General features: G+C 42.0%; 1 protein-coding gene across 1 annotated transcript in view; it reads right to left on the bottom strand.

The window, feature by feature from the left end:
- Positions 1-12,019, bottom strand: part of podxl2 (podocalyxin-like 2) — a 43,087-nt gene extending 31,068 nt beyond the window's left edge. The window contains exon 1 of the mRNA XM_069936278.1: positions 11,599-12,019. Within this exon, the coding sequence (XP_069792379.1) occupies positions 11,599-11,632 (34 nt within the window). The 5' untranslated portion in view covers positions 11,633-12,019. The remainder of the gene's footprint in view (positions 1-11,598) is intronic.
- Positions 12,020-26,598: the final 14,579 nt, after the last annotated feature.

Below are 26,598 nucleotides of genomic sequence, written 5' to 3'. Positions count from 1 at the left end.
AAAAGAATGGTTGATGCTCTGCAAGATTTTGGACAGTTATAAATTCCTTTAGCTGGGTAATCCTGCTTTGAAATGGTTCTACTGCAATGGCCTACATTACAAATTAGCCTTGAAGTTGACAGCTTTGGGGACTAAATTAACATCCATAAGAACTCTGCTTGGCACTTAATTGTTCTGAATCAGTTGCAGAAACATCCAGCCTTCTGACCACAACTGTCATTACTTTTCCTCTGATCACACTATTCCAATGTAGACCCCTTGTTTAAGAAGGGTAAAAGGGAGAATCCTGGGAATTATGGACCAATGAGTCTTTGATCAGTGGTGGGCAAGCTATTGATGAGGATCCTTGGGGATAGCACTTCCGAGCATTTAGAGAAGCATAGTCCTCTCAGGAATAGTCAACAGATCATGCCTCGTGAGATTTTCTTTGAGGTGGCAAAAAAAAATCAATGAAGGTCAGGTGATAGATTAAATGTATTTGGGATTTTAGTTAGGTGTTTAGCCAGGACTCCCATGGTAAACTCAATCAGAAAGTCACAGAGTATGGGATCCATTGGACCTTGGCCATGTGGATTCAGATTCTCGTGTCTGTAGGAGGCAAAAGATAGTAATAGATGGAACGTATTCTGCCTGGAGATCAGTGATAGCAGAGCTCTGCAGGGATCTGTTCTGGGACCTCTGCATTTTGTGATTTTTATAAATTAACTGGATGAAGAAGTGAAAGGATAACATGAAGGTTGGTGGTGTTGAGGATAGTGTAGAAGGTTGTCTTGGGTAACAGCAGGATATAGACTGGATGTAGAGTTCAGTGGAGAGTGGCAGATGGAGTTTAATTTGGACGTGTGATGCATTTTGGAAGGTCAAACGAAGGTGGAATGCATGGTTAATGGCAGGATTCTTCACAGCATGAAGGAACAAAAGGTTGCTGCACAGGTTGATGGGGCAGTTAAGAAGCTGTATGGCATGTTGACCTTCATTAGTCAGGGAATTGAGTTCAAGAGCTCTGAGGTAATGTTGCAGCTGTTATTTTGGAAAAAAAACACAACTCTGGTTAGACCCCAGTTGGAAAATTGTGCTCAGCTTTGGATGCCTCATTACAGGAAGGATCTAGAAGCTTTAAAGAGGGTCCAGAGATTTACCAGAATGTTACATGGAATGAAGGGCTTGCCTTATGAAACAAGGTTGACCGAGTTTGGACTCTTCGCTTTGGAGTGATGGAGGATGTTGAAAAGCATAGATAGGGTGGACTGCCAACACTTTTTTTCCTGGGATGACAATAGCAAATACAGGACATCTTTTTAAGGTGAGTGGAAGAAAGTTTTGGGGAGATGTCAGAGGCAAGTTTGTATAGAGAGAGTGATGAGTACCTGAGATGCAATGCTGGGAGCAATGGTGGAGGCTGGTAGAATAGGGCCATTTAAAAGACTCTTAGATAGGATGTAGGAAAAAGAGGGTTGTGGGTGAGAAGTAGGGAAGGATTAGATTGCTGGAGTAGGTTTACATCGGTCGGCACAACACCATGGGTCAAAGGGCCTGTACTTTGCTGCAATACTCTATGTTCCATGACCAGGGTGGGATGGGTCATTTCACAGATTGGCAGCTCAGGGACAGTTACATAGGGCAGTGGGATCTAAACCCCAACAAACTCTCCCCTAAGGTGTGTAATGGACAGGCAGTGTCCACCACTTGGTGGCGCTGCTGCGCTCCTGTTCGGAGGACACACTACCTGCCAATCAAGGTTAAAGACTCACCCCAAGCCATTAAGGTGACCCTTGCGATTGGCCCACCTAAATCACCAGATGCTGCAGTCTAGGCAGCCTGACCTTCACCCAATTGGCCCAGGTGAATCACTTCAGCTGAGCCCCTGCACTTGGCTTCAAGCCATTGGCCACAGCAGCCAACAAGGCCCCGAATGATTGCCCCCCACCCCCCTGTATTGCCTGCAGAACTAGAAAGGACCATGTGCCCCCTTGTTCTGCCTCTTTGGACTCATCGTGGATGCAAGTATCACCTTTCACATTGGGTTGGGGTGAGTCCTGGGGTTAGGTAATATGAGCTGAGTCCGTACCGGTCAAGGGGTGGGGGCACGTAGCATCACCTTGATCCTAACTGTTGAATGTGTGTGTTCGTGTAATTACCCCCAGTCCTCTCTCCAGCGCATGATGTCCTGTTTTGCGGAAACTGCCAAAATGTTTGGCCTGGAAGTCAGCCTGAAGAAAACTGAGGTCCTTCATCAGCCAGCTCCCCACCATGACTACCAGCCCCCCCACATCTCCATCGGGCACACAAAACTCAAAATGGTCAACCAGTTTACCTACCTCAGCTGCACCATTTCATCTGATGCAAGGATCGACAAAGAGATAGACAACAGACTCGCCAAGGCAAATAGCGCCTTTGGAAGACTACACAAAAGAGTCTGGAAAAACAACCACCTGAAGAAACACACAAAGATAAGCGTGTACAGAGCCGTTGTCATACCCACGCTCCTGTTCGGCTCCGAATCATGGGTCCTCTACTGGCATCACCTACGGTTCCTAGAACGCTTCCATCAGCGCTGTCTCCGCTCCATCCTCAACATTCATTCGAATGACTTCATCACCAACATCGAAGTACTCGAGCTGGCAGAGTCCGCAAGCATCGAATCCACGCTGCTGAAGACCCAACTGCGCTGGGTGGGTCACGTCTCCAGAATGGAGGACCATCGCCTTCCCAAGATCATGTTCTATGGCGAGCTCTCCACTGGCCACCGAGACAGAGGTGCACCAAAGAAGAGGTACAAGGACTGCTTAAAGAAATCTCTTGGTGCCTGCCACATTGACCACTGCCAGGGGGCTGATATCGCCTCCAACCGTGCATCTTGGTGCCTCACAGTTCGGTGGGCAGCAACCTCCTTTGAAGAAGACCGCAGAGCCCACCTCACTGACAAAAGACAAAGGAGGAAAAACCCAACACCCAACCCCAACCCACCAATTTTCCCTTGCAACCACGCCTGCCTGTCCCACATTGGACTTGTCAGTCAACAAGCCTGTAGCAGACATAGACATACCCCTCCATAAATCTTCGTCTGCGAAGCCAAGCCAAAGAATTGTGTGTGTGTACGTGTGTAGAGGTTTGCCTAGCATATTGACCTCGTGGTCCTGTTTGCATCCCCAAAATAAATGTGTGCTTTGTACCTCGACTTTGGAATGGTTCTTAACCTGAACAAGGTGAAAGAACATTCAACAGGAATTCTGATGAGATGAAAAACCTTTTCTTACACTTTAATTGGATGATTAATTTCACCTCTCCTCATTGATATGACTCAGTCACAGGGTTTGGTGACTCACAGCTGAGCAATGAAGAGCCATCCAGACTTTCAGTCTGTGCTTCTCCTTGCCATAGAATCATATTCAGTATGGAAACAGACCCTTCAGCCCAATTCATCCATGCCGACCAAGCTGAGCTGGCCCCATTTTCCTGTATTTGGTCCATAACCCCACCCCCCCTCCCTTTCATATCCATGTTTCTTGCCAAATGTTTTTTTAAATGTTTTAAATTATCCCCGCTTAACAGCACCTAATAGTCTGAATAAGTGTGAGATTGTCTGATCTTGGAAGCTAAGCAGGCTCAGACCTGGTCAGTTCTTGGAGGGGCAACTGCCTAGGAAGACCAGGTGCTGTAGATTTCTGTGAGGGGTGCTGGACAAAGTGGTGACTCTCTCTGCCTTACAATAGATAAAAAGATAAAGAATTTCATGTATGTTACATTCTAAATATAGTATTTCATTGCAATAATGAAACCTTTACCTCGCTACCACTTAATCTGGCAGCTTGTTCCACACTCCTACCACCCTCTATGCAAAAATGATGCCCCTCAGGACACTTTTAAATCTATCCACCTTTACACCTATGTCCTCTAGTCTTAACATCTCCTTCCCTGAAGAATAGACTGTGACTGTTCACCTTATCTCTGCCATTTATGATTTTATAAACCTCTACAAGGTCACCGCTCAGGCTCCTACATTCCAAGGAGAAAAGTTCCCAGCCTATCCAACCTCTCCTTATAACTCAAACCTATTAGTCCTGGGAACACCTTGTTTTGGCATCCTTCCATTGACATCTTGAACAAGAGGTGTAGGGTCTATTTTAACCCATCTCCTGGGTCCGCCATGCCGACACCTTTCAAAGTTAGAGGGCTGAGAGAGAGAGAGAGACAGGATGTAATGCGTCACAGTGGGACATACAACTCAGGAGATCAGGCAAAAGGTTCCCTTTGAACAGTTCTGTTAAATGGAGAATCTGAAAGGGTCATCAACTGTATTAAAATCTGAACCATATAGATAGGGTTAAGCAAACACTGCTCTGGGGGAAGGAAAGCTCCTTTTCATGGACTCTGCATATCTGTTCATTCACTGGATGACTACTGCAGAGGCAGCTCAGAGTGAATCTGATTGGTGAGTCTGGAGTCACATGTACAGCAGATTGGTGGAGTGGGGGGGAATGACAGACTAATTTTTAAAAATGCAATAAAAATCTGAAATAAAAACAGAAAATGGTGGTAACAGCAGGCCAGGAAGTATCTCTGGAATGAGAAAGGAGGGATAACATTTTAGGACAGACTCTTTCAGATCAGCAGATTTATTTTCCTGAAGGATATCAGTCAGCCCAGACCATTTTACAGCTCCTTGTATTGTACAGGGTTCAGACCTGAAACATTGACTAACTATTTCTACCCATGACTGCATTTGCCTTCTTCACCACCATCTCAACATCCAGGTTTACCTTCAAACCATTTCATCAGATGCAAGGATCGACAACGAGATAGACAACAGACTCGCCAAGGCAAATAGTGCCTTTGGAAGACTACACAAAAGAGTCTGGAAAAACAACCAACTGAAAAACCTCACAAAGATAAGCGTATACAGAGCCGTTGTCATACCCACACTCCTGTTCGGCTCCGAATCATGGGTCCTCTACCGGCATCACCTACGGCTCCTAGAACGCTTCCACCAGCGTTGTCTCCGCTCCATCCTCAACATTCATTGGAGCGCTTTCATCCCTATCGTCGAAGTACTCGAGATGGCAGAGGTCGACAGCATCGAGTCCACGCTGCTGAAGATCCAGCTGCGCTGGGTGGGTCACGTCTCCAGAATGGAGGACCATCGCCTTCCCAAGATCGTGTTATATGGCGAGCTCTCCACTGGCCACCGTGACAGAGGTGCACCAAAGAAAAGGTACAAGGACTGCCTAAAGAAATCTCTTGGTGCCTGCCACATTGACCACCGCCAGTGGGCTGATATCGCCTCAAACCGTGCATCTTGGCACCTCACAGTTCGGCGGGCAGCAACCTCCTTTGAAGAAGACCGCAGAGCACACCTCACTGACAAAAGGCAAAGGAGGAAAAACCCAACACCCAACCCCAACCAACCAATTTTCCCCTGCAACCACTGCAACCGTGTCTGCCTGTCCCGCATCGGACTTGTCAGCCACAAACGAGCCTGCAGCTGACGTGGACATTTACCCCCTCCATAAATCTTTGTCCGCGAAGCCAAGCCAAAGATCCTGCACTAGCATTCCCAGGTACTTTTGCATCTGGGTATTTTCAATTTTCTTCCCATTTAAATCACAGTCTGACCATTTTTTTTGTGCCATTGTTGTATTTCATTTGCCACTTCTCTCTCCATTCTCCTAATCTGTCAAAGTCCTTCTGCAGCCTCCGTGTTTCTTCTACACTACCTGCTCCTCCACCTTCCTTCGTATCACCTGCTAATGTGGCAACAAAGCCATTGATTCCATAGTCCACATCATTTATGTACAACATAAAAAGAAACCACTCCAATTATGTCCCCTGTGGAATACCACTAGCAACTGGCAGCCAATCAGAATATGATCCTTGCATTCCAAATCTCTGCTTCCTGCCTATCAGCCAATACTCAACACAGGCTAGTATGCTAACTTCACACCTTCCTACTTATCTCACTTACTGGGAACTTTGAAGGAGAGATGTAATATCTGATGAAAGAAGAGATTAGAAGGATGTAGACATGGAGATCTACACTCCATTTTTCATTGTCATAAATCTGGAAAGGGTGCCAAAACGATTCACAAGGATGATACCAGGAGTGGAGGGCTTGAGTTACAAGGAGAGTGAGATCGGCTGGGAACTTTCCTCCATGGAATGTAAGAGGCTGAGAAGATTACTTTTGTAAAGGTCTATAAAATCATGAAGGGAATGAATAAAGTGAATGCTCACAATCTTTTTCCCAGTTAGTGCAGGGCATCGACTAAAGGTTAGAGGGGAGAGATTTTTCCACCCAGAGGGTCGTCCGTATCTGGAACGTGCCACCAGAGGAAGCTGGTACAAATATGACATCCAAAAGGCATCTGGACAGATATATGGATAGAAGGATATGGCCCAAATGCAGGCTAATGGGACCTGCCCAGAATGCCAATTGGGTTAGGACAGATGAGTGGGGTCAAAGGGCCTCTCCCCTGCTGTATGACTCTGACAATATTCTGACAGAGGCAAAAGTGACAATACAGAGAGTGTTCACTTTACAGAAAACAAATTGCAAGACATATTAAAATAGAAAGAATTTTGCTGTTATATTTGGAAAATAAAGAGCGTAGAGCACTGTCAACCTCCTAAGAATGACAGATTGTTGTATTATCAATGGGATTAATAAATGGCACCATATTGAATAATCATTTTGCATCATCATTTAGAATTCCAGTTCGTTGAAGAAAACAACCACATCAAGCACAGAAATTCACCAAAATAAACCTCATAATAATGAAAACAATAATGGGAATAAAGAGCATCAAACCATCATGACAAGTTCCAGAGTTTTAAAAGCTTTTACTGTTGAATACAATCATCTGAGAATCTTTTGTAACTACTGGGTCTGAAGGTAAAATCACTCCACTGTTTCAGAAAGGTAACAGGATATTGTTAGGGGCTTTTTGGAGGCAAGAATGAAGGACAGAGAGACTGAACACTGAAATCTTCTGCTTGATGAGAGATAAGCAGCTTGGAGATGTGAAGTCTTGCCCCGGTATGATCAAGTTTGATGAAAAGGCAGTTAAAAGCCTCACAATGTTTAAGACTCTTGGTGCTGAAGGTAACAAGTGATAATAGAACTAGGGGACGTAGCTTCAAGATTTGGGGAGTAGATTAAATTTCTGTTTTGAGATACAGCCTGGTAACAGGCCCTTCCGGCCCATAAGCCTGCACTACCCAAATGCATCGAAGTAACCAATTAAAACCAATTTAAGACAGAGATGGGGAGGAACTGCTTCACCCAGAGAGTAGTGAATTAATGGAATTCTCTGCCCAAGGAAACAGTGGAGGCTGCCTCATTAAAGATATTTAAAACACAGAAAGAGTTTTGAATAATTAAGGATTATGGAGCAAAGGCAGGTAGGTGGAGCTTATTCCACAGTCAGACCATTGATCATCAGGTCAGTTCATTGATTGGTGGAGCAGGCTCGACGAGATAGATGGCTGACTCCTGCTCCTATTTCTTAAGTTCTAAATTAGCATGGATTGAGGGCTAGTGAAATCAATGTGGAAAACCAGGTTGGTTTGTTGTAATTGGTGGGACGTCACAGGGATGAATGCTGCAAAGTTTATGGAAATGAAGTCACATTATGGAGCTGGCCAAGAAATTGTCCGAGAGATAGAAAACAGAAAAGGGGGGGTGGGGGGGAGGTATTAACAAGTGCACAAACTGGGAGTTTGTCATTAATGGAGTCAGTCAGCATCTCATTTATAAATGACTTTGATGAAGAAGTTGGTATTCTGATGAAAAAACTGCAAGACCACAACATGAACCTTGTGGACACAAGTATAACATTACCGAGATATTAATAGATTCAGCAAACGTACAAAAAACTTTGGCAAATGGGTTTGACTGTGAAGTGTGGAGCTAGAACACGGAGAACAGAAGGTGTGTCTCTGGAGTCAATGGACATCCACAGGGTCCATTTACAGCAATCACTCAAATGGTGGGGGCAGGAAAAGAAAATAATCAAGAAAGACAATGGGACAGCACCTTTTCTCCAAAGAGCATTAACCTGTAAAAAGCCTTGCAGAGACTACACCAAAAACTGTGAGCAGCACTGAGCTTGACACCCTTAAGCAAGATCCTGATGATTTCATATTTAGTGACCACCTTAACACATTTCAATTTTTGGATTTTATTGAATTTAAATTTCCTCTGTTATGAAGAGATTTGAATACCTTTTCCACATCATTGGTCCAGACTGGTTAAAACTAAGAACCACATCTTTATTCTTTCTAAATTTGGATTTTAAATTTTAACATGCAGCAGTATAACAGGCCCTTCTGGCCCATGAGCCCATGCCTCCCAATTACACCCAAATGACCTACAATTCCACGTTTTGAATGGTAGGAGGAAATCAGAGCATCCAGAGGAAACCCACGAGGACACGGGGAGAACATACAAACTCTTGACAGACAGCACCAGATTCGATCTCGGGACGCTGGTGATGTAACAGTGTCGCACTAACTGCTACGCTAACAATGCCACCCTTTCTCTAATTAAAAGACATTTGGACAGATGTATGATTTGGAAAGATATGACCAAATGCAGGTAAATGGCACTGTTCTGTGCTGTAAGATTCCATGACAGTCAATGCCAAGGGTATAGTGACCCTGGGGTGTGTACAGAGCTGGGAAGATAATAGGAAAGCAACCCACAGCCCAGGTCTTGCCGTGTGTCAGCTGTCCAGTGGTGGCCACTGGTTAGGTACCAGGGATTTAAAGATCCTTGCGGTGTTGCTACAGTGCACCTTGCTGATGCAAGCCCTGAATAAATTAGAGGGAGACGAAAGTTTGATGTTGTGGGCTGGACATTTAATCCTGTCTTCCTCCGATTGCTCTCAAATAAGGGATGGGTGATTACTCTGACCACAAGACTCATAAGTTTAACAACCCCCTAAAGGCCTTGTTCTCATCAACTTCATCTCCCGCTACTTCGGAAAGCAGCTAACATATGAACTCCCCAATTCGTTTGAAATCAAGATACATGAGCTTGAAAACATGAATCTCCATATCCAAGGTCATTTCTGCTGTTATCAGACTCTTGTAAAAGATGAGGCTTTTGCACTGAATTAACAGTACTTTTCTCTCTACCCTGCACTTTGTCCTGATAACAACACTAAACCCTGCATTCCGACTTAGTAAAACACCATACCCTGCCATTTTGTTTTGTTATTGCTGTACTTAAGAATGGGTTGACTTGTCTGGATACCATATAAAACAAAGTTTTTTTATTGAATCTCGGTACACATGAAAATAAATTAATTAAATTCCTTTAATCAACTGGCATTCCAAAAGAGGAGTGTAGACTTCAGGTAAGTGACATCACCAAAAGGTTGGATGAAAACTTGAACAAACTCACCCCAGGAGTTATTGGAGGCAGATACTCTCTCAATTAACTCGCTAGATAAGCACTTGAACAGCCAAGGCATGAAAAAGGTGTTTAAGTGCTGAGATTAAATGAGATTACAGGGATGGGTACAATAGAACCATAGAATACTACACCATGGAAACAGGCCCTTTGGGCCATCTAGTCTGTGCCACATTATTCCTCTGCTAGTCCCAATGACCTGCACTTGGCCCATAGCCCAAAATACCCCTCCTATCCAATTTTTTCTTAAACGTCAAAATTAATACCATGTTTATCACTTCAGCTGGCAGCTTGTTCCACACTCTCACCACTCTCTGTGTGAAGAATTTTCCCCCAATTCCCCCTTCAAACATCTCAACTTTCACCCTTAACCCATGTTCTCTTGCTCTTGTCTCACCCAACCTCAGTCTACTTGCATTTGCTCTATCTCTACCCCTTATAAATTTTATATACCTCAATCAAATATTTCCTCATTCTTCTACGCTCCAGGGAATAATGTCCTAACCTGTTTAACCTTTCCCTGTAACTCCATTCCTTAAGTTCCAGCAACATCCTTGTAAATCTCCTCTCCACTCTTTTAATCTCATTGATACTTTTCCTGCAGTTAGGTGGCAAACAAAACTCAAAATTTGGTCTCACCAATGTCTTATACAACTTCACCATAACATCCTACTTCCTTTCTCAATTCTTTGATTTATGAAGGCCAATGTTCTATAAGGACTCTTTATAAACCTATCCACCCATGACACCACTTTCAGAGAATTATGTATCTGTATTCCCATCCCTCTGTTCTACCGCACAGCTCAGTGTCCTGCCAGTTGCCATGTATGTCCTACTTTGGTTGATCATCCCGAGGTGCAACATCTCACAACTGTCTGCATTAAATAGTCGGCAAGCAAGTTGTGGGCTGAAAGGCCTGTTTCTGTGCTGTATCATTCCACTTTCTACCACATTATAGCAACTTCAATGTCCCTTCGATCGACAAAGAAACAAATTTTTAAACACCTGATTCTCTCAGCAATTTACCATCAACATTTCAAATTTCTCTGTTAAAGTACAATGCCCCTCTAAGTGCCAGCTGTGGGCTGTGATGGTGACTCCGACTCCATGTAATATTATCCAGGCAGTTCAGTGCAGTGCTGAAGGAGCACTCTGCCACCTCTCCAGGGTCAATCACCAACAAGACCCCATTCTGCTCCCTCAGAAGGGCAAGTAAGATCCCACAGCAGTATTTCAAAGAGGGTGTGGTAGGTGATGGGCCTGTTTCTGAACTAGGTGATTCCATAAGGATGGAGCTCTTGCTACCTTCTGGGCCAACATTCATCTCTTAACCAACATAGTTAAAGGAGGCTACCTGATTCAATAATCGGACCTTGAAGTGCGCACCTGCAATTAAATAGGAAAGCAACCCACGGAACAAAAGCTAATTTGGGCACTTTGGTAAACTGACAGAATTGGAAAAACAGATGCTGCAAATAAGAATATAGGTTTGTTCATTTCTTCTTTCTCCTCACATTCAAAGCCCTCTCACCAACACTGCCTTGGTAAATGTATCACTCAGCTGGAAAGGGTGCGGAAAAGATTCACGGGGATGTCACTGTGACGAGAGGAGTTGCAGGAGAGGCTGGGATGTAGATCCCTGGAATGTAGGAGGCTGAGGGAATATCATGAGGGGCATGGGTAAAGTGGGCATAGGTTACAGGTGAGATGGGCCCAAGGGGCAACATTTTCCATACAGAAGGTGGTGGGGGGAACCTGCTGCCAAAGGAAGTGGGGACAACATACAACATCTAAAAGATATTTGTGCAGGTGCTTGAGTAGGAAAGGAGTCGAGGAATATGAGCCGAATGCAGGCAAGTGGGACTAGCTCAGGGAGTGAAACAAGAAAGTCGAGAGACATGTGCAGTACACAAAGGTGCTGGAGAAACTCAGCAGGTCACGCCCGCAGCACACATGGGAAGTGAATGACAACCAACTTTCCGGGTCTGGGCCCTTCGTCACCCCGGCCGGCACGGATGAGTTGGGCCGAAGGGCCTGTTTTCGAGCTGTAAAACTCCACGGCGCTCTTTAACTGCCACCCGCGTCAGATTTGTTTCCTATCAAGTTGAACTTTCTTGTCTTTTTTTTAAACAAACACCTCCCTCCTCTCCCAAAACAGGGAATTTAAAACATAGACGTTGACTCACCCAATGCACAAAGGAGATACTGTGCAAGGTTCATGGCTGTGATGGAAAGAGGTTCCTAATCCCTAGCACTGGAGATGTCCTGATTCCAAGATATCCTGACACAGCGATGAATCCCACAGAATGGTCCCTCGCCCTTAGTCCCCCTCTGAAGGAAAAAACAGCACCAAGATAAGATCGCCGCTCATGTCAATGCATTTGAGTCCATTGCAAGCCTACGATCCCCGGCAGCGATTGCATAGCGATCAAATCATACTCGCATGCGATCAATTTTGCAAATACATCCTCCGCCCACCTAGCTGCTTCTCCTCTTGCTGGTCTGCAACTATTGCAAATAAGTTGTCCTCTTCTGCAACCTCCCTGCCTCTGCGGAGTGAGGTTCCAGGGCTTTATCTTTGCAGAAAGGGAGGTGGAGGGAGAAGATTTGGATCGTTCCACTGATGACTGCGCAGTCTATCCTCACGGTCAAACTGCATTCGCTTCTGGGTCCTAAGTCCCGCCTGTCAGTGTACGCGCATGTTGTAACCCTGCAGTTAACTTCGTCATTGGCAACAATATTGCCTCTTGATCCTGGCTACCTCTTTCCCTCCCCTTCCCAAATGTAAGGTTGCAACATTCATTTTGATTTTATGTCATTTAGAGATACAAACCCTATGGCCCAATTAACCTGATAACCTCTTAGGACTCTGGAATGTGGACACCCAAAGGAAACTAACGCAGACACAAAGTATTGGATTTGAATCCGGGTTGCCACCCGCACTGTAACAGAGTTGTGCTAACCCTCCACCCATACTCTCCACACCCAAGCAAAAAACTCCAAAACATCCATATCTCTTCAGAAAATATCTCACTCTTGTGATCTCCACTTCCACCTTTTCTGTACCTGGTCTTCTTAACAGATACTATTTTTCTGTCTTGTCTCATAGTTTCTTGATGAGCCAGGGCATCAAAGGTTATGGGGAGAAGGTCGGGCAGTGGGGCAATGGATCAGCTCATGATTAAATGGCGTGGCAGTTTCAATAGGCTGCTTAGCCTATTTCTGCTCCAATATTTTATGGTGTTCTTGAACTAATGGGTCTGTTTCTGGTCACTTATACATGGTACAATGAGAAGGGTTTATCTGGCAAGCAGTCCAGCAAGACAACTTTAACATGCATTCAGAAGTACAAGGTAGTAGGGGAAGATTACACAGAGTATAGGGTCATAGTGAAAATATCATAGCCACAGCAGCAGCCAATGAAGATGAAGGGGAGGGAGGTTTTCAAGTTATAAAATCTACAGTCTTTTCTCAAGAGCTTGTGTTTGCCCCCACCCTCTCTCTTTCTGTTTCCTTCATCTCCCTCCATTTTCCATTATTCATCCCTCCCAGATACAAATGCAGTATTTGCATTTGTCAAGGAAAATATTCTCCTCACATCTGGATCATTGACCCCAGCCGAATTTTGTAAGTGTTAATGAAAACTCGTTCACCTAAATTTTAAAGAATACAGGCTAAGTCTCCTCAGTCTTATCTCAAACAGCAAACCTGCAGCCCCACAAACCATCTATTGAACATTGATAGCATTCAAGTTCAGTCTCTGTGTGCGCATATTTCCTTTTTGATTGTGTCAGGTGTATGTCACAGACCAGCAGCAACAGGAATTCACCAAGACTTATTTTTAAAAACAATTTATTTATTAATAACTATTAATAATATAACAACTTAACCGTGTGTGTGTGTGTGTGTGCGTGTGCGTGTGCGTGTGCGTGTGCGTGTGCGTGTGCGTGTGCGTGTGCGTGTGTGTGTGTGCGCGCGCGCCAAACCATTGCAGCTTCGGCACAGTTCTAGAAACTCAATTTAAAGTTCAGTCTTAGAAATCCGATGTTGAAACTCAGACTTTTAAACTGATGTACAGAAGTGATTAAGAAGGAGGTGAGAGGGAGACTGTGTGATTCGACTGCTAAAAACTCACAAATCCTTGTGGAATTTCTTCCAGAGAAATGTCCTTTCATACAAATGATTGTCACAACTCCCCTCTTCCTTGCGTTGGGGAAACAAAACATGTGACTTCCACAATGCTTCCAGAATCCAGGCACAGGTCAGATGAAATTAAATGACCATCAGAATGGCCACTATCCAAATGCAGGAATCCTCCTGCTTCCTTTACCCAGATGTGGATTAATCAAAATGACTATTATGATGGTCTTGGTAGGTCAATACATCTCCTAACAAAGGGAACAAGCAAAATTGTTCATTTCACACAAAGTCACCCCATCTTTGGTTGCTCATTAATCAATCTTGCCTCTTCAAGTACCCCATTTGTTTTTCTCTTGAATAAACACCATTGTTTTCTTGTCATCTTCCAGAGCATTACTTTGCTTATAATCTCCCTTTCTATCTCTGAGCTGTGAATGTTTTTCACTCTGCACCAACCCTCAAAGTAACACTCCAAAAAAAAACACAGGGGCTTGTAATACAGTAAATTGCAACACACCAGGTTTAGTCTCATCAAGTGCAGTAATATCAATTATTGAATCAAGTGATTTATCCTTACTTGTTTCACATAGTAAATCAGCAAACATTGTTTGGATAAAAAGATTGTAATTGGAACAAAATCATCCATGATGAAGTGGAGATCATTTTGAACCTTTCCCAATTTCAACTGTATCTATCTGTCTTTAAAAAACTGTTAAAACTACTCCTGTGTCCTTCACAAAGTCCCAAAGTACACAACACTATATCGTGATAGGTTTAATTTTTTCATATTATACAGTATTGGAAATGCAATCACCAATTTGTGCACAGCAAGGTCTCACAAATGAATGAAATCCTGACATTGTGGTTACGGGATAAATAACAGCCAGGATATGCCTGCACTTGTGCTCAGAACAACAGCAGCAACTGCTTCACTGCGACAGGAACTTGAATTAGGCCCTGACCTTAAGTGCTGTCTGTGTGGAGTTTTCATGGCCTCCCTGTAGCTGTGTGGGTTTCCCTCGGGTGCTACATATTCCTCTCACACCCCAAATGTATGTGGGTTCTATCCACTTTAAATTGCCCACAATGCGAGTGGAAATAATCTGCGGGATCTTATGGGGATGTGGGGACAATAAAGAAAGGATTCATGTAGGATTAGTGTAAATGGGTGGTTGGCATGGACTGGTGGGAGCAAAAGGATGCGTTCCCATGCTGTGTGCTCTGCATTCTTGTGACAGAATAGATGATGCATTTGTCTGCATATGTGAAAGACCTTTAATAGCACAACTCCACCTCAATAATAATAATTAATGAGTTATTGCCATTTATATTGTATAATGTATAATGTACATATGCACCAAAATTCTTATTTGCTTCAGATGAACAGGTACTTTGTAAATAAAACTATAATAGCAAATTAATTGAATTAAATTAAAAGAGGCAATAAACACATAAGATAATAAATACTCACAATAATTCTAGTGCCAAAAAAGTGACTTTTGATAGTGTTGATGGTCCATTTGTGGTGTTGGAGCTGTTCCTAATCAATGTACCAAGGGGAGGTTCAAGAGCCTGATAGCCATTGGAAAGAAACTGTTCTTGAAGCTAGAGATGTTGTTCTTCAGGATTCTGTACCTTCTGTCCAAAGGTAGCAGTGAGAAGAGGGTCTGCCTTCTTGAGGCAATGTCTCACATAGATGCTGTCCTGGGTAAACTTGTACCTCTCACTTTGTTCGTTTTAGATTGGTCACAGTGTTTGAGCTACCGAAAGAAAATAGACACATACGCTGAGAGCACTTCAGTTTATACAAATCTTTATTACTAAATCTAAAGCTGATATCAAACTACAATATGCAAGCCCTTCCCAATTATACTTATCAATGCCTGGACTGGTCCCAACTGCCGACGTGAGGCAACGACTGCACACTTGTAGTAGGTTGTCAGGGCACCGGTAGCAGCTTCTCCACCTCCCCGACCGGGAAGTTGGCTGGACTCTAGAGGTTCTTCTTCTTGCAGAGAGATGTTGCCACCTCGCGGAGAGTCTCAAACTTCAGCAGCGGGACCATGGCTTATATTACCCAAAAACTGCTTACCCAAGCACCTATTCCCAGCACAAAAAAGATAAGCAAGCAAGCTAGCATGCCTAGGCTTCTATCGAATAACACAACTTTCAGCTTATCACTTTGAATACAATGGTTTATTTTGCGTCAAGGTTAGGTCTCTGCCTGAAAGACTGTGACCAAAACAAGCAGGAAGGTTAAATGTTCTTGGTACACAGATGTCTTTTTGTCAGATAACTGCATCTCTGGCCCAATGGTGGAATTTAGCTTATGTCTGCTGAGTCTCAAGCAGGTTACTGATTCTCAGCCTTGCAGGAGCAAAAACATGGTTTAAATCCTCCAATACAGATGCCTTCAATGGATGGAACCTTAGTTTGAGCCTTAGTATAAAGAATGAGGGACAAGCAACAAATGTGCACTCGATAGCTTCGAATGAGATGACTGTTGAAATGAGAGTTTATTGTCAGACTCAAAAGTACAACGTGCAGATGCACTGAAATTCTTACTGGCTGCAGTTACATAGGTATTGTAAAACACACTGACAAAAAATTGGAATAAATTAAATAACCACATTGTGTCACAAAAGAAAAAGATAAAGGACAGATTAGGTCGCAGTAGTGCAAAAATGTGCTGTTTAGCAGCGAGACAGATTAGTTTAATTTTAATTTAGACATACAGCACCGAAACAGGCCCTTGCAGCCCATGAGCCTGCACTGCCAAAATACACCAATTAACCTACAAACCTCGTAGGTTTTTGGAGGGTGGGAGGAAACCATCGCAGACACGGGGTGAACATACAAATTCCTCACAGACAGATTTAAACCCCAGTCGTTAACACTGTAATAGCGTTGTGCTAGCTAACTGCTACACTTTCTAGAGTAATTTATAGTTATGATAATATGGGATGTTCAAGAGCCTGATGGCAATTGGGAAAAAAAACCTGTTCTTGAACCTAGAGACATTGGACTTCAGGTTTCCGTACCTTCTGCTCCAACTTCCAACTGTTTGGATCTTAGGGCAGAGTGCGAGCCACAAATCAAAGTTTGGCACGTGGCCAGTTAAACAAGTATAGTCAAAGAAATCTTCAAAAAAGTACAGCAGAAGCAGAATGAGCTATTCACTGCTTGAGATCACCTCTGAATTCTTCCTACCAATTAATCTGGTGAGTCTTTGTTGTATTATACCTTGAACTATAACCTTCCTTAGGAAGGGAGATCAGACCTATCTACAACCTTCAAAATAAAATGGTGTTGAGTTTACTTAGATCCTGTGGGATCCAAGAAGGAGATCCCCTGAGTCACCAGATATATGACTGTTGACTTCATTAGCACAGTATTTCCACTGCCTACACTAGCACAGTTTTCCTTTGAGTAATCCACTTCCTTTCCAAGGTTAGAACAAGATATCCCTGTGCAATGATTCAGTACTTACACAGGATTTTGTGTGTTCTCTCAGTAACTATGCTGTATGGGTGTGGGCAGTGAGTGGTCTGCCAAGAGATTTGTCAGTTCGTCATGGAGACTTCTAAACAATGAATACAACTGCAGGAGGGGTCTCTGGACTGAACAAACCTTCGCAGGAGCCTCTGAGGACAAGGTTCCACACAGAGACAAGTGAGAGAATCGTTACTGCAGAAAGTGGAATGTCTGGACATTTCCATCGACTGCGTTTATTAATATTGGGTTGAACGTAAAAAAATAAATTGCAATGAATATCTTTCAGTGCCAAGGACACCCAAACAGCATTGATCTTTCCTTTCATTCCCCATCCCCTTCCCTGTCCATTGAGAGCGCTTCCCCCACCCCATTGCTTCTCTGCTTTTTTCTTCTGTTCTCCCACTACATCCACTCATGGCCTCTTACCTGTTAGCCTGCACTCCCCCCACCCCCTCTTCCTCTCCTTTCCTCCACCACCTTTTTTATTCAGACACTTGCTGCTTTTTTTGCTTTTCATGAAGGGCTGAGGCCCCAAAATGTTGGTTACATTTACTTCCGACAGATGCTGCGTGACCTGGTAAATTTCTCGTGCACTTTTTTGTTTGGGAGCATTATGAACGCAGTCCAAATAAGTCATGTTTTGCTGTGCTGGTTATTGACAAGCATGCGAATTTTATTCATGACGTTGTGGTGAACTCAACCTCGAAAATGAATTGAGTCACATTGAATAATGCTCCAAGATGCTTTGAAAAGCTTTGCTATTCAGGCAAGTGAACCCATTCGTGAGTGCAATAATAAAACAAAAGCACTTCAGAAAGTCAAAGGGTGCAAGGTGTAGCATTACTAGGGTTAGGTGCAGGGTATCCAAAAAAAGTAGTTAAATGGACCTCTGATTGTCGCTGAACTGCTTTAAGAGTTGTAAGGTAAAACATCATGAGATGGGAATGTGTAAGGAGTTACCCTGTACAGGGCTGTAACAAGATGTGAATGCATCCTTGTACTTACAAGATAAGAGAGACATTGATGGATTGAGAGGCAGGAAGCTAGCAGGGAAAGGATAGCAACAGTTTTAGTCATTGGACAAGTAATGATATGATGATGTTCTAAGCATGTATCCAAGGGTATAAAAAATCACCATTTTGCTGATAACGGCAGAATGCATTCTCCGACTAACATGGTTAGTTGCAAGTGTTACAATCCGGTAATAAAGAACAAAGAACCCTGATTTCGACTCAGTCTGGTGTTTGTCTCACTCATTCATGAACAAAGCAGACCTAACAGAGTCTAATTACAGTGTACCACTAGTTGAGTAGAATCCATGAAGAATTGAAAAGTCTCTTGAAAGACCATTGGCCACACACTGGATGCATCCAATATCAGGAGATACCTAATCCACCTGTTGATAACCACTTCACATGACATTGTTGTGGATCAGCCCATCTGACCAGTAAGTGTCTCCAAATAATCTTTGGCATAAGGCATGAAAATCAATGGAAGGAAAAAACAAATTCCTGCTGACTTAACAACATGTTTTCCAGTGAGTTTGAGATACTTGTAGTCAAACTTAAAACAACCCAAAGACCACATTCAGCAATTGTCATCACTGACATTTCCACCCATCATTTCTGGAATTTTAAATTTTTGAGATACAGCATGTAAATCCCATGCACCTTTGATATGTGGGAATAAACTGGAGAACACGGAGGAAACCCACAGGTCATGAGGAGAATGTACAAACTCCTTACAGTCAGTAGAGGGTTTGAACCAAAGTCACTGACATTTTAACAGCACTCTGTTGACTGTGATGTGAGGAGATAAATATTTTCAATAACTGTCCCTCAGCAAAGACAGTATGTTAAGCAAATTGGAAGACTGTTGTTGGCTCTGTGTTAGTGCGTTCACTAAATAGATTAGAGCACTGCAGCATTGGACTGGATTTTAGGCAGTAGAATTATGAATCATGGAATCTGTGGGAATGGGATCGGATTTAGGGCTCGAAGGGGTGGGGTAGAATCTATTGACTTGAAAAATCTGTGGCAATTTGATAGCCTTCTGCAGCAGCTGAGCCTCTTAGACGTGCTTCAGTCAATAGACACACTCAATCTGGTTGCAACCTGTTGAATCAAGGGCTTGGCAGAAGCTTTAAGATCCAACAAAAGGAGCTATTGATGAAGCCCGTCATTGGCTAACAGCCTGGAAGGCAGCAGCTCTCTTCATTAATGAACACACTCGGACACGCACATGCTTCGACTGCATTGCTGCAGACACAGAGCCAACCTTGTTTCAAGACCGCCCTAGCATAACCATTGAACTTTTAAGAGTCTTGTCAACATTTCTTCTTGCAGAATGCAGACATCCCCACACTCCCACATATCCTTTCAGTGCTGTCTGCTCACTATACACTAACACTCCAACCTTGCCCTAACAAACAGAATATTTGGTACTTTAAAAATGGAGGTAGATGGATTCACGAGGAGGGGAATCGGGCCCTTTGGCCCAACCTGCCTATGCTGACCAAAATGCCCCATCCTCAAATTCCATTTCCCTGCATTTTCCCCATATCCCTCAAACCCCATCCTATTGATATATTTGCCTAAATGTTTCTTAAACATCACAACAGTACCCACCTCAACCTGCTCCTCAAGCAGTTTGTTCCATGCACCCACCACACTCTTGTGTAATAAACATCAGCATTTAACTCACTTCTTGCAAGTTACATCAGAAAAGCCTGAACAAGATGACACAATCTGAAAGGGCAACTCTGGTGGCTGAAACATCCAGGTCAAGCAGACAGATATTGGAGACCTACCTGACTTTTGTGAGAGCCAATTCACGGGTCACACAGTTTTGACACTCTGGTACCTGAGCCAAGTGACAATAAGGTGGAAAAGTTTCCAGCCACAATTCAATGCTAGAAGGCCGTGCGTTCCATATTCAAGGCCAATTTATTTCCTGCTGTTATCAGACTCTTGAATGGACCTCACACGAGTAAAAGGTGATGTACACACGACTTTTATCTTGAACATTACCCCCAAGTGCTTTAGTTTTAACTTTGCACTACTTGCTATACTATTTATAAGATGACTTGCCTGGATAGTATGCAGTTCCCTCTTGATGATTTTGCCACACTAGGAATAAATTTACAGTGACTGATTAACCCACAAGCACATTTTGGAGATATGGGAGGAAATCAGAGCAGCTAGGAGAACCCAAGCAGTCACCAGGAGAGTGTCAAACTTCACAGGAATGAACCCAGGAGACTGGAGCTGTAAGGCAGCACTACCTGCTGCATCACCTCCCCCCTCCAATTAAGTTGGTTATCAGAACAAGATAAGGAAAAACATTCCAGGAGAAATTTTTAATCAGAATGAAAGAACACAAGGTGTAGGAGCAGGAGTCAGCCAAATGACCTATCAAACCTGCTCTGTCATTCAATTCATAGCTGATCTAGTTGTGGACTCAGATCCACCTACTCATCTGTACCTCAACCTTTAATTCCCTTACTCTTCAAAATTCTAAATGTGTTTTAAATGCTTCCTTGGGCAGAGAATTCCACAGATCCAATACTCTGAATTAAAAAAAATTATTTTTCACCCTATGAACCATATTGACCAAAATACACAAACATTTCCCTCTTGAATATACAGTGTCATTTTCTCCCCTTTTCCCCCCTCCCTTCCCTCTCTCCTTCCCACCCCCCCTTCCCACCCACTAAACATTCAACATATACGATACATTAAATCCATTAAACAATGTCATCACACAATGAAAATAAACAAGAAAATTGTGTCATCTACTTTTACACACTGGGTCAGTTCATTTCGTCTTCTCATTCTGTCATTTTAGGGGGTGGAGGTCCGTGTTCCATGTACTGTTCCCACATTATCAATGTGTCTGTAATCACATATTCAAAACTGCTTCCTTCTGGTAACCTCAGCCTGCTTCCCAATTTGTCCTTCAAGTAGGTTTTCAGTTGGTGGTATGCAAACATTGTACCGTGAGTTATACCATATTTGTACTTCATTTGTTCAAAAGATAATAAATTATTTCCCGAAAAACAATTTTCTATTCTTTTGATCCCTTTTCTCTCCCATTCTATAAAGGAAAGGTTATCTATTGTGAAAGGTATTAGTTGATTTTGCGTCAATATTAATTTTGGTAGTTGGTAATTTGTTTTTTTCCTTTCTACGTGAATCTTCTTCCAAATGTTGAGCAGATGGTGCAGTACTGGTGAATTCCTATGTTGCACCAGCTTTTCATCCCACTTATATAGTACATGTTCAGGTACCTTCTCCCCTATTTTATCTAGCTCTAATCTAGTCCAATCTGTTTTTTCCCTTGTTTGATAAAAATCTGATAGGTATCTTAATTGTGCTGCTCTATAATAATTCTTAAAGTTTGGTAGCTGTAAGCCCCCTTGTTTGTACCATTCTGTTAATTTATCTTGCGCTATCTTCGGTTTCCCCCCTTTCCATAAGAATTTCCTTATTATTTTCTTTAGCTCATTGAAGTATTTCTCTGTTAAGTGAATTGGTAACGATTGGAATAGGTATTGTATCCTTGGGAAGATATTCATTTTAATGCAATTTACCCATCCTATCAGTGTTAGTGGTAAATCTTTCCAATGTTCTAAGTCATCTTGTCATTTCTTCATTAATGGCTGATAATAATCTAGGCCATCTATACAAATGAAATTATCTAGTTGAATACCTAGGTATCAGATTGCTTGTGTTTGCCATTTAAATGGTGATTCAATACTCTCTGGATAAAGCAATTCCACCTCATCTCTGTCTTAAATTTACTCCCCAGATTTTTTTAATGCTTCGTCAATATCTGCATCATCCTTCTAAATTCCAATGAATGTAGTCTCAGACTACTCAGTTTCTCCTCGTAAATTAACCTCATCATTTCTGGGAGTCAACCTGGTGAAAATTGATTCAAATCGTTCTGCTTCAATGGTTAGCTTTCAAAGAGCTGTCTGAAGCCCAATGGAGCAAATAATTCCCTCTGTGCCGCAAAGATAATTTCTGCTAGTACTTGCATTATTTTAATATAAAAACTATGGCATTCAATTTACTCACTGCAATGAAATAATTATAAGACGATCTACTTCAGCAATATTGACTCTGGATAAATGTTGCCCAGGAGATTTACACACATGCTCTATTCTTCAAGCAGTATCATAGGATCTTTTTCATTCACTAAGGGGTAATGCAGGGCCCTAGCATATTCACCTGATTAATGTCACCATCAACAGTACTGCGTTTCCTCACTGCCGCATTGAAGTGTCAGCATGCATTAAGTGCTTCAGTCTCTGGCGCTAGGTTTAAGATTGGAGAGAAGCAGATCAACAGTCATCCACTCATCCCACATAGTTCTTTGTATAAGAATAATAGGATATTTGAGGACCTGGTGATTCTGACAGCACAACAGCTATTGGGATTAAATTCACACAAATGTTACACACATCGTCAATGCAACTGAAAGTCAGGTGTTAGCTCCTGCTTCCAACTCCCTCAACTCTCACCAGCTACTGTATTTCCAGATGTTGCCATTGCTCAATCAACTTTTAATAACAATTTGTCTTTCTATGTGGCTTGAATCTTGTCAAGGTAATAATAAGATGACTTCTCCCTTTCCCCACCAATGTTTTACATTAAGCTACATGAGCAGATTAGGACAAATAAGTGGATATTGATGGCTATCACAGGAGATTCTCACTGATGAATTGATGAATGTGTTTTGCAAAGGTAAAGGTTCCATTATTGTAATGTAATATGACATGTAGAATGTAATATGACATTAGTATGTAATTCTGACTTTTCTCAACCATAAGGCAGACAGAGAGTCGTCACTTTGTCCAGCACCCCTCACAGAAACTTACAATACCTGGTGTTCCTCGGTGGTCTTTCCTCAAAGTACTGGCCAGGCCTGAGCCTGCTTAGCTTCCGAGATCAGACTATCTCATGCGTATTCTGACTATTAGGGCTTCTGCCTAATTCTGTTTGCAACTCAAATAAAGAAGGATTTATCTGCTGCACTATGCACTGAGACAACAGGCAGACCATTTTGTAAGTGACAAGAAACATTTGCTTTGTGAATGGCAAGCAATGAGTTCTTTTTTAAAAAAGGGAGCGGAGCTCAAAAGGCATTACAAGTGCCTAATCATTATTATCTAGCAGGGATTATGGGATCACCATTAACTATAAATTGAACTGAACCAGTCACATAATTAGTGCAATAAAAGCAGGGAATGTTGGAGACACTGGTTATGTCCCCTCTGCACTCTCAGTCTTGATGAAATGTCGACAATTCTTTCTCACTGATTCGGTTTGACCCATTGAGTTCCTCCAGCAGATCGTTCTTTGGCAGGGAATGGTAGAGAAATTCAGCAGAGAAGGATGGCATTCATAGAGAGAGTAACCAATCTGAACTGTCAACTCTGACTCAATAGGTGCACCCATTCTAGCTACGTATCGCCAGCATTTTCTGTTTTTATTTAAGATTTCTAACCTCTGCATATTTCTTTTAGTTCTTAATTACATACTGTGGCTGCAAGGGCAGAACACCGACTGGCTGTTCTGTAAAAATTGAATCACAAGACCTGCAAGATTTAAAAAAAAAATGGTAGTTTTTCCACCCTTCATTCCACCCAATTGCACATTCTGAGAGCACAAGATTGGTCCAGTCACCAGCGTGATTTTCTTTTTTTATACATTAAAACATCATCTTTGTCAGCTCGGACATGCAAAACTCAAAAGTCTTCCTTGAACAAAAACTTGGTTTCATATCTATTTCCCCATTCTCTTATCTTCAAATCTCCATTGGCCTCTGGATATTTGGTCTCCGAACTCTGCCAAATGGAATTAAACTCATCAACTGGAGAGATGCATTTTGGGCAGTTAAACCAAGCCAGGGTATGTATTCTACTCAATATGCTGGAAGGGCCCTGGAGCATGAATTGAAAAGTACTACAAGTGCATTGTTCCCTAAAAGTGGCAACACAGGTCGACAGTGATGAAGGGGCATCCTTTTCAACTCAGTCCAATTATGTTTTTACAATCCTGTATAATGCCTTCAGGTATTTTTAAAGCACTTAACAAGCATGTCAGGCAATTTATATGTAATTTTAAGATGCCAAGATTCTCCATGGAAAAACTTGGGATTATTCATTGGGTGGACGACGATTAACTGATTTAAAAAAAATGTTATTTGGCTGCCCAACCTTGTAGCTTTTTTGAGGGTCTTCTTGATTGGGCTCAATTTGGTCTACATGGCAGGTGAGAGGATAGCAAGAGATTTCATTTACAAATGGAATATTATTGTCTGGAAAGACAGATCACCCCATTCCAAAACATATAATTGAGATATGGCAACAAATTATCGTATATTTCAGCATAAAACCCTCAAAAATCATTAAAAAAAAGTGGGGGGGTCAACATATACACCAAATATACTTTTAAGACCTTAAATTCACTGAAAATACTGGGTGCCACCATAACCGCTCCTACCTGGGACACTGAGGTTGCTGTTGCCACTCCTGCCTGGTAGGTCGAGGTCCCTGCTCCTGCCGGGATCACAGTGACTCCAGCTCCAGGGGTTGTTGTTGTTGCTCCTGCCCCCCCAATGAGCCAAGGTGTTTTTTAAAACCTACTTTACAGCTTTGTTACTTGCGATTGGGGTGTTTAAAAAAAAATTAAAAATTGGGTTGTTCCTGGGAGGTCCGGGCAACCTGAAAAATGGGGGTCGACTTAAACAGTGGATAAAACCATTAAAATGAGGCTAAAAAAGGGTTGATCTATCTTCCGGTCAACTTGTATGCCAAAATATAGGGTAATAAATGTATAAGTCTAAAGGTGGAGTTATAGTCAAAATGAGTTAACACCAATGACTTTAGGAAATAAAACCCTGGACACTTGACAGTGTAAAGGGATTATTATGTACAAGGACGATTTCATCTGCTGTCTTCAATTAAAAGAGATAGCTTAGAACCAGCTATAACCCTGCCAATGTGTAATGACATGGAGGCTGCTCCTCTTCAAAAGGGGATCATAAGTCAATTTATATTTCAGATATATTTTCTAATGCAGAGCAACAGCCCGAAAACAGGCTTGCACAAATCGAGCGAAAGGTGGGAGACAGAATAGGAGAAAAGGATTCAAGAACAATATTGGTCACAGTAGATAACCTTTCCTTTAGAGAATGGGAGAGAAAAAGGATCAAAAGAATAGAAAATTGTTTTTTGGGAAATAAATTATCTTTTGAACAAATGAAGTACAAATATGGTAATACTCACAGTACAATGTTTGCATACCACCAATTGAAAACCTACTTGAAGGACAAATTGGGAAGCAGGCTGAGGTTACCAGAAGGAAGCAGTTTTGAATATGTGATTACAGACACAATGATAATTAAAAGATTTATAACAAACATGCACATCAAACTGCAAGGGAAAGAGAACAAGGTAATAAGCTGTAAACCCAAACAAAAATGGAAACAAGATCTAAACAAAGAATGAAACATGGGAAAAGCTATGCTCCGGAACTATGAGAAATACAATAAACACGAGGTTACGAATGATACAATATAATTGGTTACACAGGCTATACACCACGCCCCAAAAGTTAAATAAATGGGACCCAACAGTATCAAACAGATGTTTTCGCTGTAAGAAGGAATCGGGAACAACAGTACATGCAATTTGGGCATGTAAGTGGAAAAGTTTTTTTTTAAATTTTTTATTTTTCACACCATAAACCACATTGACCAAGATACATACATTTTCCTTTTCAAATATATAGTGTCATTTTCTCCCCCCCCCATTCAAACCCTCCCAACCTCCCCCCCCATTCATTTAAAGTACAAAATCTAAGATACATTAAACCAGTCAAACAATGTTGTCATTCAATAAAAATAAACAAGAAATTCCACTGAGTCAATTCTTTTCATTTCCTTCTCCTTTCGTTAATTTAGGTGATAAATGTCCCCGGTAGGTTTTCTCTATTGTGTTTCATGTATGGCTCCCATATTTGTTCAAATATTTCAATATTATTTCTTAAACTATATGTTATTTTTTCTAATGGAATACATTTATTCATTTCTATATACCATTGTTGTATTCTCAAATTATCTTCCAATTTCCAGGTTGACATAATACATTTTTTTGCTACAGCTAGAGCTATCTTAACAAATCTTTTTTGTGCACCATCCAAATCAAGTCCAAATTCTTTGTTTTTTATGTTACTTAGGAGGAAGATCTCTGGGTTTTTTGGTATATTGTTTTCTGTAATTTTATTTAATATCTGATTGAGATCTTCCCAAAATTTTTCTACTTTCTCACATGTCCAGATTGCATGAATTGTTGTTCCTATTTCTTTTTTACAACGAAAACATCTGTCAGATACTGTTGGGTCCCATTTATTTAACTTTTGGGGCGTGGTGTATAGCCTGTGTAACCAATTATATTGTATCATGCGTAACCTCGTGTTTATTGTATTTCTCATAGTTCCGGAGCATAGCTTTTCCCATGTTTCATTCTTTGTTTAGATCTT

The sequence above is a fragment of the Narcine bancroftii genome, chromosome 5 (assembly GCF_036971445.1).
Source record: "Narcine bancroftii isolate sNarBan1 chromosome 5, sNarBan1.hap1, whole genome shotgun sequence".
NCBI classification, from domain to species: Eukaryota; Metazoa; Chordata; class Chondrichthyes; order Torpediniformes; family Narcinidae; genus Narcine; species Narcine bancroftii.
The sequence above is the reverse complement of the archived record's forward strand: the minus strand, read 5'-3'. Positions and strand labels throughout refer to the sequence as shown.